The 12,717-nt window shown below is 45.8% G+C and overlaps 1 protein-coding gene across 2 annotated transcripts in view; it reads left to right on the forward strand.

The window, feature by feature from the left end:
• garnl3 (GTPase activating Rap/RanGAP domain like 3) overlaps positions 1 to 12,717 on the forward strand; it is a 299,663-nt gene that overhangs the window by 203,317 nt on the left and 83,629 nt on the right. For both annotated transcript variants that reach the window (XM_078426017.1, XM_078426018.1), the window contains 2 exons: positions 1,743 to 1,858; positions 5,088 to 5,120. In XM_078426017.1, the coding sequence (XP_078282143.1) occupies positions 1,743 to 1,858; positions 5,088 to 5,120 (149 nt within the window). The remainder of the gene's footprint in view (positions 1 to 1,742; positions 1,859 to 5,087; positions 5,121 to 12,717) is intronic.

Here is a 12,717-nt window from a genome sequence, read left to right on the forward strand (position 1 = left end):
GACTCCAGACCAACCGTGTCTTTAAAAGACACGTAGATAGGTACGTACATAGGAACGGTTTAGAGGGACAAGGGCTAAAGGACAAGGGGACATCTTGGACGGCATGGGCGAGTTGGGCCGAAGGGCCTGTTTCCATGTTGTATGACCCTATGGGTCTATGACAGTAAAGTGGGCCTCTTCAGGAGGCCCTTTCAGGAGCCATGGGAAAACACATTGTCACATTTCGCCAAATACTAAAAAGTATCAGGTAAAAGGCGGCACTTTAGATGTTAGTGGTGCCAGGTTGGCAGATTCTCACAACAAGTGGATCTTATTCCTACTTATACTCCTACATACACTTAATGCACATTTTTAAAAATGGTATTGATGGTCGGTGCAGACTCGGTTGGCCGAAGGGTCTGTTTTTATGCTGTATCTCTAAACTAAACTAAACTACGCAGTAGAATATTAAATTATGTAGAGATACTTTTCAGGACAGTGTGGTATCTGGGACCGCGATGAGCTCAAAGCAAGTGTGTGAACCAAGGCCCCAGTGTGTGAAAGGCAGTGTACGATCAGCACTCTGAACCAGATGCCAAACCATTGAGGTTTCCAAATACAGTTTTTCTGTGTAGGGTTTTGATAAGGCAATGGGAATGTGCTAAGTTGACACCATTATGAAAGCTGATTACAGTACGTGTTCACCTTGCTACCTAGAGTCAGAGAGTCAAGCACTGTGGAAACGGGCCCTTCAGCCCAACTTGCCCACACCGATCAACATGTTCCATCTACACGAGTCCCACCTGCCTACTTTTGGCTCATATCCTTCTAAACCTGTCCTATCCATGTACCTGTCTAAATGTTTCTTAAACATTGTGATAGTACCTGCCTCAACTACCTTCTCCGGCAGCTCGTACCAAACACCCACCACCCTTTGTGTAAACATGTTGGCCCTCAGGTTACTGTTAAATTTCCCCCCCCTCACCTTAAACCTATGTCCTCTGGTTCTTGAGTCGTCGTCCCCCCCTCCCCCCTCCCCCCCGGTAAAAGACGGTGCATTTAGCTGATCTATTCCTCTCTTAATTTTGTACGCCTCTATAAGATCACCCCTCATCCTCCTGCGCTCCAAGGAATAGAGTCCTAGCCTGCTCAACCTCCCCCTATAACTCAGGCCCTCGAGTACCGGCAACATCCTGGTGAATCTTCACTGCACCCTTTCCAGTTTGACAACATCTTTCCTATAGCAGGGTGACCAAATCAGAACATTCTGATGAAGGGGCTCGGCATCTATTCCTTTTCTCCAGAGATGCTGCCTGACCCGCTGAGTTACTCCAGCGTTTTGTGTCTATCGTGGCTTCACCAACCCGTGGTCACATCCTGGAAAGTAAATAAATTAAATAGGACCAGTGCCACTTTTAAGTTCTCTTTTTTTGTTCACAAGTTTACAAGTTATAGGAGTAGAATTAGGCCATTTGGCCCGTCGAATCTACTCCGCCATTCAATCGTGGCTGATCTCTGCCTCCTAATCCCATTTTCCTGCCTTCTCCTCATATCCCTTGACACCCGTTCTAATCAAGAATTTGCCTTAAAAATATCCACTGACGGCCTCCACAGCCCTCTGTTCCACAGATTAACCACCCTCTGACTAAAGAAGTTTCTCCTCACCTCTTTTTAGTTCTGAGGCTATGACCTCTGGTCCTTGATGTTTGTTGTTCTTTGATCTTTGTTGTGTGTGTTGATCTTTGGTGTTGTGTCACTTCCAGTAATAAACGGAGAAAAGGCAACTCTGGAGACTCCGACCTTTTCTCAGAAACGCCAACGTACACTGGACATGTTGATACGGTCTCTGTACCAGGACCTCATACCCGACCTACACAAGGTACAGTGGCCATGTGGCCTCTTTGTCCGCATGAGTTTGCATGTTATCAAAGTCATGAAGTGTTAGCAGTTCTACATTGGTGTCATGAATCTTTTTATCTGCCTTTAACTCTGACCATCTGAAAATCGACAATTCAAACAATATTTACTTCAGTCATAGAGTGATACAGTGTGGAAAGAGGCCCTTCGCCCCAACTTGTCCACACCAGCCAACATGTCCCAGCTACACTAGTCCCACCTGCCTGTGTTTGGTCCATATCCCTCAAAACCTGTCCTATCCATGTACCTGTCTAACTGTTTCTTAAACGTTGCGATAGTCCCTGCCTCAACTACCTCCGCCTGCAGCTTGTTCCATACACCCACCACCCTTGGGTGAAAAAGTTACCCCTCAGATTCATAGATTCCTATTAAATCTTCACCTTAAACCTATGTCCTCTGGTCCTCAAATCCCCTACTCTGTGCAGGAGACTCTGTACATCTACCTGATCTATTCCTCTCATGATTTCATACACCTCTATCAGATCACCCATATGGTATCTTACACTGTCTGTATGGAGTTATCATCCTCCAGTATGACCCTTTTGATTTCTGCCCCAAAATGGATCATATTCCTGAAGCAGTTTGAATTTAACTACTGTGAAAGGATTTATGCAAAACTTTAGTCTTTACTTTGTTACTGAGAAATATCTAATGATGGATAAAGGCAACAAGCCACTATATAGAAAAAGTTCAAGCTATTTTTTTTTTCCTTTGAGTTTTTCTTCTTAATGGTGCAAGATTGGACCAGATCTAGACCATAGGTCTAGAGGTCACAGCCTCAGAATTAAAGGACGCTCTTTTAGAAAGGAGGTGAGGAGGAACTTTAGTCAGAGGGTAGTTAATCTGTGGAACTCATTGCCGCAGAGGGCTCAAGCTTGTCAATAGGCAGCTTGGTAGGATTTTGGTTAGGCCACATTTGGTGTATTGCATGCAGTGCTTGGAGATTCACAGATTGTTGATTGGTCCGGGTGTCAGGGGTTATGGGGAGCAGGCAGGAGAATGAGGCTGAGAGGGAGAGATAGATCGATCAGCCATGATTGAATGGTGGAGTAGACTCGATGGGTCGAATGGCCTAATTCTGATCCTATAACGTATGACCTATGAATTTATGAAGTTTTAGCCCCACTATTGCAGGAAGGTTGTGGAGGCTTTGGAAGAGGGGCAGAGGATGTTTACCAAAAGGATGCCTGGATTAGGGGCTATTAGTGACAGTGAGAGATTGGACGGACTTGGATAGTTTTCTCTGGAGCACTGGAGGTTGCAGGGAGACCTGATAGAAGTGTATGAAATTATGAGAGGATTAGATAGATCAGCAATAACAAAAACAAACAGTGGAGCTGAAGCTGAGAATAAGGTACTTGTTGATATACAATCAGAGCCAAGGTATCAAAAAATAGAATCATAGATCTGTCGTAGCATAAAGCGCACAGGTTATAGGAGTGGAATGGCTTCATAAATTTATAGATCATAAGTTATAGGAGCAGAATTAGGCCATTCGGCCCATCAAGTCTACTCCGCCGTTCAATAATGGCTGATCTATCTCTCCCTCTCAGCCTCATTCTCCTGCCTTCTCCCCATAACCCCGGACACCCGGACCAGTCAACAATCTGTGAATCTCCCAGCACTGCATGCATTACTCCAAATGTGGCCTAACCAAAATCCTACAAAGCTGCCCATTGACACGCTTGAGCAACCTATGGTCTAGATTTGACCCATCGAGTCTATTCCGCCATTCAATCATGGCTGATCACTGCCTCCTAATCCCATTTTCCTGCCTTCTCCCCATCACCCCTGACATCCATTCTAATCAAGAATTTGTCTATCTCTCCCTTAAAAATATCTACTGACTTGGCCTCTACAGCCCTCTGTGGCAGTGATTAACTACCCTCCACAGATTAACTACCCTCTGACTAAAGTTCCTCCTCACCTCCTTTCTAAAAGAGCGCCCTTTAATTCTGAGGCGATGACCTCTAGTCCTAGACTCTCGCACCAGTGGAAACATCCTCTCCACATCCACACTATCTATGCCTTTCCTTATTCTGTAGGTTTCAATGAGGTCCCCCCTCAACCTTCTAAACCCCAGCGAGTACAGGCCCAGTGCGGTCAAATGCTCATCATATGCTAACCCAGTCATTCCTGGATTCATTCTTGTGAACCTCCTCTGAACCTTCTCCAGAGACCCTTCCTCAGATACGGGGCCCAAATTTGCTTACAATTTGCTTGTAAAGAAGACCATCTCTGACCACTGAGCCAGTGTCCTTCAGTTGGGTTGGGTTAAGGTATCCCTGACGCAAAAATAGCTTTGGATAATCAATCCTACACTTTAGCTTGACTCCTTTGACATACCACTTTCATATATGAATAGCTCCCATTGCAACCATTTTAATAGCTGCATTGGACGAAGTGTAGTAACAATGAACTGCAGATGCAGATTTACACAAAAGGATACCAAGTGCTGGCGTAACTCAGTGGACCAGGCAGCATCTATGGAGAAAATGGATAGGTGATGTTTTGGGTTGAGACCCCACAGACTGATTCAAATGTGAAGAAGGGTCCTGACCCAAAATGTCACCTATCCATGTTCTGCAAAGATGCTGCCTAAACCGCTGAGTTACTCCAGCACTGGATATCCAGTGGGCAAAGTCTTTATAAAGCAATCTTCATCATCAAAGTATATACTAGAGACAACTTAAAATTATATTAAAGTTTTGATATTTTTGCATGCATTGTAATCTAATGAAAATATGATTTTAACCTTACATTTTTGTTAAATAAATTGTGTTAAAAATTAATTGGCTGATTTTGCATGCAACTGGTCTAACGGTTCCATTGGGCAAAGCCTTTATAAAGCAATCTCTATCATCAGAGTGTGTATTAGAGAGGGCCACGAACTAAAATTGCATTAATGTTTTGATATTTTTGCATGCATTGTAATCTATTTAAAATATTAATTTTAAACCTTATGTATTTGCTAAATAAATTGTTTTGAAAGTTCATTAGCTGATTTTGCATGCAATTATTCAAATATAATTATCCGCAATGTTAATGATGTTTAGAGAATGTACTCTGTACGTGATATTGCTTCTACACAAGCATTGATTAAGATGGACTCATGCCCTGGTTTAGTTATAAGGTGTTGATGTGGTGTGCATATCACAGTGAACCACTGTTCTGTCACATTCCTCCTTCAGGAAATGAATGAGATTCAACTAGGCTGGATAACAGTGAGACCATTTCTCTTTCTCTTTCATGCATCTGAGTTCATGAGCATCACCTCTCTTAAGCCGAGGCAGGCCAGCTGGAAAGCATTCACACAGCACCAGAAACAATGCAAATATTGAGTCTGGATCCCCTGCACATTGTGTGTAGGGAGAAACCACAGTTGCCAGTTTAAACACCGAAGGCAGACATGAAAAAGATGGAGTAACTCAGCGGGTCGGGCAGCATCTCTGGAGAGAAGATTCGTGAGTTACTCCAGCTCTTTGTGTCTGCGTTCCCTGCACATTGCTTTGAAATTGGACAGTGTTTCAAAGGTTGGCGTAATCACAGAAATATTTAAAATCAGAGACAAGTGCCAGATTGCAACATTTCTTGTCGATGTTGCACAGCACACCGATCCTGAATATTGGTCGAACTCTTCAAGGGTCTTGATTTCTGGTGCTAGAATGCTGATGCTCGGCCTCGAAGGATTAACACTGCCTTGCCCATGTTAACAATATTCATCTAACTGCATCTGACAACTAAGCATGGTTTTTGAAAGTGCCTAACAATGTGCCTAACACTGACTCTATATATTTATTAATAAGACTAACATCTTACCAGCCGTGTTGTCTATTGTTTGTTGTCATTTCTGAAATTGGTGGCCATTACATTAAGATGCAAAAGTTTGAGCTAACAGACATTGAAAGCGGAACCTTTGAGTTAACACTAATGGTGGGTGATACTCAATGATGTATCTAGGGCCAGTGTTTACTTGCCATAGCATCAGTCATCCTTCTCTTCCATGTAATCTCCTTCCCCATTAGCTGAATTGTGATAATCATTTAAAGTTGGTCGCAAAATGTTGCAACTCCAAATATTTTTATATTTTCATCTCAGCAAAGTTTTTGCCAAATTGTGTCCGGTCCCCTCGTTTGCCAACGTTGAATAAGACCACCAAACAAGATGCCTACATTTTTAGTTTAGTTTAGTATGCTTTAGAGATACAGCGCGGAAACAGGCCCTTCGGCCCACCGAGTCCGCGCCGACCAGCGATCCCCGCACACTAACACTATCCTACACACATTAAGGACAATTTACATTTATACAAAGCTAATTAACCTGCAAATCTGCACGCCTTTGGAATGTGGGAAGAAACCGAAGATCTCCGGGAAATCCCACGCGGTCACGGGGAGAAGGTACAAACTCGGTACGGACAGCATCCGTAGTCAGGATCGAACCCAGGTCTCCGGCCAAAAATTGTCCTGAAATTGGAGCATTTGCTTGTGTTTGTGGCTAGAGTTAAGGACAAAATGTGTATGTGGCCCAATTGGAGATACATCTTCATTAGCAGTATGGAACTCGGAATATCACAAAATGCATCATCGGCGACTTTCCCTTCACCAAATTGATTTCATAAGTTCATGTTGATAAGTGATAGGAGCAGAATTAGGCCATTTGACCATCAAGTCTACTCCGCCATTCAATCATGGCTGATATAGCTGTCCCTCTCAGCCCCATTCTCCTGCCTTCTTCTCATAACCCCTGACACCCTTACTAATTGAGAATTTGTCAATCTCCACCTTAAAAATATTAATTGATTTGACTTCCACAGTCGTCTGTAGCAATGAATTCCACGGATTCACCACCCTCTGACTAAAGAAATTCCTCCTCATCTCCTTTCTATAGGTACGTTTGTTTATTCTGAGGCTGTGCCCTCTGGTCCTGGACTCTCCCACTAGTGGAAACATCCTCTCCACATCATTTTCATGACTTGAAAATATGTCAGTGGAAATATATCGCTGTTTCCTTGCTAATACTGGGTTTCAATTCTGGAAATCCTGTTCCCTTGACACCCCAGGTGTAGTTTGATCACAAAGACTGCAGCAGTTCAGGAAGGCAGCTTCCTACAACCTTCTTCAGTTAGGGATGGCTGGTCTTGCCAACAATATGCTGACCTTGGATGCACATGGATCCTAGAACAGTTGGGCGGCACGGTGGCTTAGCGGTAGAGATGTTGCCTTACAGTGCTTGCAGTGCTGGAGACCCGGATTCCATTCCAGCTACGGATGCTGTCTGTACGGAGTTTGTACATTCTCCCCGTGACTGTTTAGCTTTAGGGTTTTCTCTGAGACCTTCGGTTTCCTCCCACACTCCAAAGACTTACAGGTATGTAGGTAAATTGGCTTAGTATAAATGTAATTTGTCCCTAGTGTGTGTCGGACTGTGTTAATGTGCGGGGATCGCTGGTCGGCGCGGACTCTCTGTAAACTAAACTAAGTACAACATGGGAACAGGCCCTCCAGCCCACAATGTTCGTGCTGAACATGATGCCAAGACCAACTCTTATCTGCCTGCACATGATCCATATCCCTGTATATCCGTGGGCCTATCCAAAATCTCTTAAACGCCACTATCGTATCTGCCTCCACCACCAGCCCTGGCAACGCGTTCCAAGCACTCCCCACCCTCTGTGTGAACAATTTGCCCCGCACATCTCCTTTAAACTTTGCCCCTCTCACCTTCAGGCTATGCCCACTAGTATTTGTTTTTTCCATCCTAGGAAGAAGGTTCTGACTGTCTACCCTATCTATGCCTCTCACAAATTGAGAATTAAGATCTGAATTAAAGATGCACAACTTGAAAACATAGGGGGTAGCCCAGTGGATCTGGTCCGACTGAACTGGCAGAAAGGTAGCAGCACACCTAGTAACAAGGTTTTTTAGCAATAAAATGGAGGCACAAGAGATGCTGAAACCTTGACCAAAAAGTCCACCCCATCCGATACATCGTCTGTCCATTTCCTTCCGCAGATGCTGCCTGACCCCTTGAATTCCTCCAGCACTTTATTTCGTTTAGCTTTAGTTTGGAGAAAGAGTGCGGAAACAGGCCCTTCGGCCCACCGAGTCCGTGCCGACTAGCGATCTCTGAACATTAACACTATCCTACACACTCGGGACAACTTACAATAACACCAAAGCCAATTAGCCGACAAACCTGTACGCCTTTGGAGTGTGGGAGGAAACCGAAGATCTCGGAGAAAACCCACGCGGTCACGGGGAGAATGTGCAAACTCCGTGCAGACAGCACCCGTAGTCGGGATTGAATCAGGGTCTCTGGCGCTGTAAGGCAGCAACTCTACCGCTGCGCAAGGTTAGCTTATGCAATTAGGCAGCAGGAATGAAGAACAGGATCAGCCTTTACACACCAATCCATTATCGGAAGTGATTAATCTTAGTGCTAAATTTAAAAATCAATAATATGAACAATTAGATTTTGGTTTAGTTTTGTTTGGAGATACAGCAGGCCTTTCAGCCACCGAGTTTGCACCGACCAACAATCGCCTGTTCACGCTAGTTCTATGTTTTATTTAGAGATACAGCGCCGAAACAGGCCCTTTGGCCCACTGGGTCCGTGCCGCCCAGCGATCCCCGCACATTAACACTATCCTGCACACACTAGGGACATTGTTTTTTACACATTTGCCCAGCCAATTAACCTACATACCTGTACGTCTTTGGAGTGTGGGAGGAAACCGAAGATCTCGGAGAAAACCCACGCAGGTCACGGGGAGAACGTACAAACTCCGTACAGACGGCGCCCGTAGTCAGGATCGTACCTGAGTCTCCGGCGCTGCATTCGCTGTAAGGCAGCAACGCTACCGCTGCGCCACCGTGCCGCCTGTTATCCCAGTTTTGCATCCGACAAACTGGGGCAATTTACTGAGGGACAATTAACCTCTAACCTGCACGTCTTTGGGATGTGGGAGAAAACCCAGGAAGTCACAGTACAAACTGCACACAGGCAACACCTGAGGTCAGGATGGAACCCGGGTCTCTGGCACTGTGAGGCAGCAGCTCTACTGCTGTGCCACTGTGCTGCCCTGATTTTGTTATCTTTCGGCTTGTGGAATGTGAAAACATTCTAAGGTTGACACAAAATGTTGGAGTAACTCAGTGGGTCAGGCAGCATCTCGGGAGAGAAGGAATGGGGGACGTTTCGGCTCGAGTCCCATCTTTCAGAGAGCTCCCCCTCCCCCCCACTCACCATCAACAACACCATAGTCACATCTGTGGAGTCATTTAAGTTCCTTGGAACCATCATCTCCAGGGTCCTTAAATGGGGGGCCACCATCGACTCCATAGTCAAAAAGGCCCAACAGAGGATGTACTTCCCGCGGCAACTGAGGAAACACAATCTGCCACAGGCAATGATGGTCCAATTCTATACTGCTATCATTGAGTCCGCCCTCACCTTCTCCATCATGGTCTGGTTTGGCTTAGCCACCAAGCACGACATCCGGAGGCTGCAACGGATCGTTCGCACAGCTGAGAAGGTTGTTGGCTGCAACCTTCCCCCCATTGACGAACTGTACACTGCAAGGGCCAGGAAGTGTGCGGGCAAGATCATCTCTGACCCCTCTCACCCTGGCCACAAACTCTTCGAAGCACTTCCCTCTGAAAGGCAATTCCGGACTGTCAAAGCAGCCACAGCCAGACATAAAAACAGCTTTTTCCCACGAGTGGTAGCTCTACTCAATAACCAAAGTCTGTAGTCTCTTTTTTGCTCTGGTTTATTTTCACCCACACGTTTAGACCGTAATGTTGTATCCTTATTGTTTTGATGTGTTTATGCTTTATTCTTAATTGTTAACTGTATGTTTGTGTTGTCATTTGTGAGCGGAGCACCAAGGCACATTCCTTGTATATGCACATACTTGGCCAATAAACGTATTCATTTATTCATTCTTCAGACTGGTTAAGGATAAAGGAAACGAGGGATATAGACGGTGATGTGGAGAGATAAAGAAGAATTAATAAAAAATATGCAAAAAAGTAACGATGATAAAGGAAACAGGCCATTGTAAGCTGTTTGTAGGGTGAGAACGAGAAGCTAGTGCGACTTGGGTGGGGGAGGGATAGAGAGAGGGAATGCCGGGGTGGAGATGGGAAGATGTGACCAGTTTTGGGATCCCGTTGGAAGTGGTGAAAACCTTGGAGGATTATGTGAAAAGAGGACTATAATGAGAATGATATTTGGAGAATGATATAGGCTTGTATACACTGGAATTTAGAAGGATGAGAGGAGATCTTATCGAAACGTATAAGATTATTAAGGGGTTGGACACGTTAGAGGCAGGAAACATGTTCCCAATGTTGGGGGAGTCCAGAACAAGGGGCCACAGTTTAAGAATAAGGGGTAGGCCATTTAGAACTGAGATGAGGAAAAACTTTTTCAGTCAGAGAGTTGTGAATCTGTGGAATTCTCTGCCTCAGAAGGCCGTGGAGGCCAATTCTCTGAATGCATTCAAGAGAGAGCTGGATAGAGCTTTTAAGGATAGCGGAGTCAGGGGGTATGGGGAGAAGGCAGAAACGGGGTACTGATTAAGAATGATCAGCCATGATCACATTGAATGGCGGTGCTGGCTCGAAGGGCCGAATGGCCTCCTCCTGCATCTATTGTCTATTGTCTATTGTCTATTTCTTTAATGCTTCAGAAATTTCTCTTGATTGTAACACTTACAGGCTGGGGTGACGATGTCATGGGAGTAATTCGTCCATGGGCTGTGAGATGGAAGGAAACGAGTGATGGGGTTAAAGGTCTTTTCTTGTTCACGAGTTCACATGTCAAAGGAGTAGCATTAGGCCATTCGGCCCATCGAGTCCACTCCGCCATTCAATCATGGCTGATCTCTGCTTCCTAATCCCATTTTCCTGCCTCCTCCCCATGACACCCTGTTCTAATCAAGAATCTATCTATCTCTGCCTTAAAAATATCCACTGACTTGGCCTCCTCTGTTGCAATGAGTTTCACAGATTAACCATCCTCTGACTAAAGAAGTTCCTCCTCACCCCCTTTCTAAAAGAGTGCCCTTTAATTCTGAGGCTGTGACCTCTAGTCCTAGACTCTCCCACCAGTGGAAACATCCTCTCCACATCCACCCTATCTATGCCTTACATTATTCTGCACGTTTCAATGAGGTTCCCCCCTGAACCTCCTAGACTCCAGCGAGTACAGGCCCAGTACGGTCAAACGCTCATCATTCCTGGGATCGTTCTTGTAAACCTCCTCTGGACCCTCTCCAGAGCCAGCACATCCTTCCTCAGATATGGGGCCCAAACTTGCTCACAGTGCTCCAAGTGCGGCCTGACCAGCGCCTCATAGAGCCTCAGGTTCATCCTTCCGCAGAAAACGATGACTTCCTTCAAACTCTCAGGCTGATGCTGCGGGCATGGTTGGTGGGCTGGCTGGGCGGGTCAGGAGTGAGGGGCTTTCTACCTAGCTAAGGCTCAGTGAAGCTGTACCTTGGTACGCGAGACGATCACAAACTAAGTAAACTCAGCGGATCAGGCAGCACCTTTGGAGAACATGGATAGGTGATGATTCGGGTCAGGACCCTTCTTCAGACTGATTGTGGTGGGGGGGGGGGGAGAAAGCTGGAAGAGAGGAGGGGCAGGACAAAGCGTGGCAAATGATAGGTGGATACAGTTGAGCGGGGTTGTTGATAGGCAGATGGTTGGACAAAGGCCAGGGATAAAAAGACAAAAAGTGTGAAAATGCATGCTGCACCCTGGGATGCAAACACATGGCAGATGGACCTCCCACTTACAAACGTGCTCCTGTAAAACTATTACATTCATGAACACAACATATGTACAGGCATTCATTCCCAGTCTGGCAGAACAGGTTTACCCTCCCACCCCACCTTCCTTATCAGTTTCATGTGCCTTTAGAGGGTGCAGCGTTAGAGTTGCTGCCTTACAGCGCCAGACCTGGATATAATCCTGACTGCGGGGGCTGTTTGTACGGAGTTTGTACGTTCTCCATGTGACCACGTGGGTTTTCTCCAGGTGCTCCGGTTTCCTCCCACACTCCAAAGACGTACAGGTTTGCAGACCAATTGGCTTCAGTAAGTTGCCCCTAGTGTGCAGGATAATGCTCGTGTACATGTGATCACTGGTCGGCGTGGGCTAGGTGGGCTAGGTGGGCTGAAGGGCCTGCTTCCATGCTGTATACCTAAACTAAACTAATATAAAATCTCTGACTGGCTCTATAACTCTACCCACAAATTCTGAGAAATTAAAGACATTAAACACAATACAAGCAATCAGAGGAAGGGAACATGTCCTGTCCTTGTGGGCCACATTTCCCACTGGCATGGATTTGGAACATTCATCACCAAATGCTAACGCTGCCTCTAATGCAAAAAGAAGACAGGATGGCACGCACTGGAGGCCATCTTGTCTTCGTGTGGATGCAGTTTATTGACTAGCCACAAAGCCACGACAAAAATACTCCAGTCAGCACTGTGAGAAATGTTTGCTGCTGGAGAAGGTGCCACAATGTTATTTTTGATGGTGTTACACTCATCTCTGTAAACATCGCTGGGGGCAGAGGCTAGGCCAAGACGCCTCCGTGTGCCTCCACACTCAGTGCTGCCCAGTTCTCAGCACCCGTTTTATCGGGATGCATCACTGTGTGGTTTGGGAACAGCTCCATCCAAGACCGCAAGATATTGCAGCGCATTGTGGACCCAGCCCAGACCATCACACAAACCAACCTCCCTTCCATTGACTCTGTTTACACCTCACGCTGCCTCGGCAAGGCCAGCAGCATAATCAA

Source organism: Rhinoraja longicauda, chromosome 31, assembly GCF_053455715.1.
Source record: "Rhinoraja longicauda isolate Sanriku21f chromosome 31, sRhiLon1.1, whole genome shotgun sequence".
Taxonomy (NCBI): Eukaryota; Metazoa; Chordata; class Chondrichthyes; order Rajiformes; family Arhynchobatidae; genus Rhinoraja; species Rhinoraja longicauda.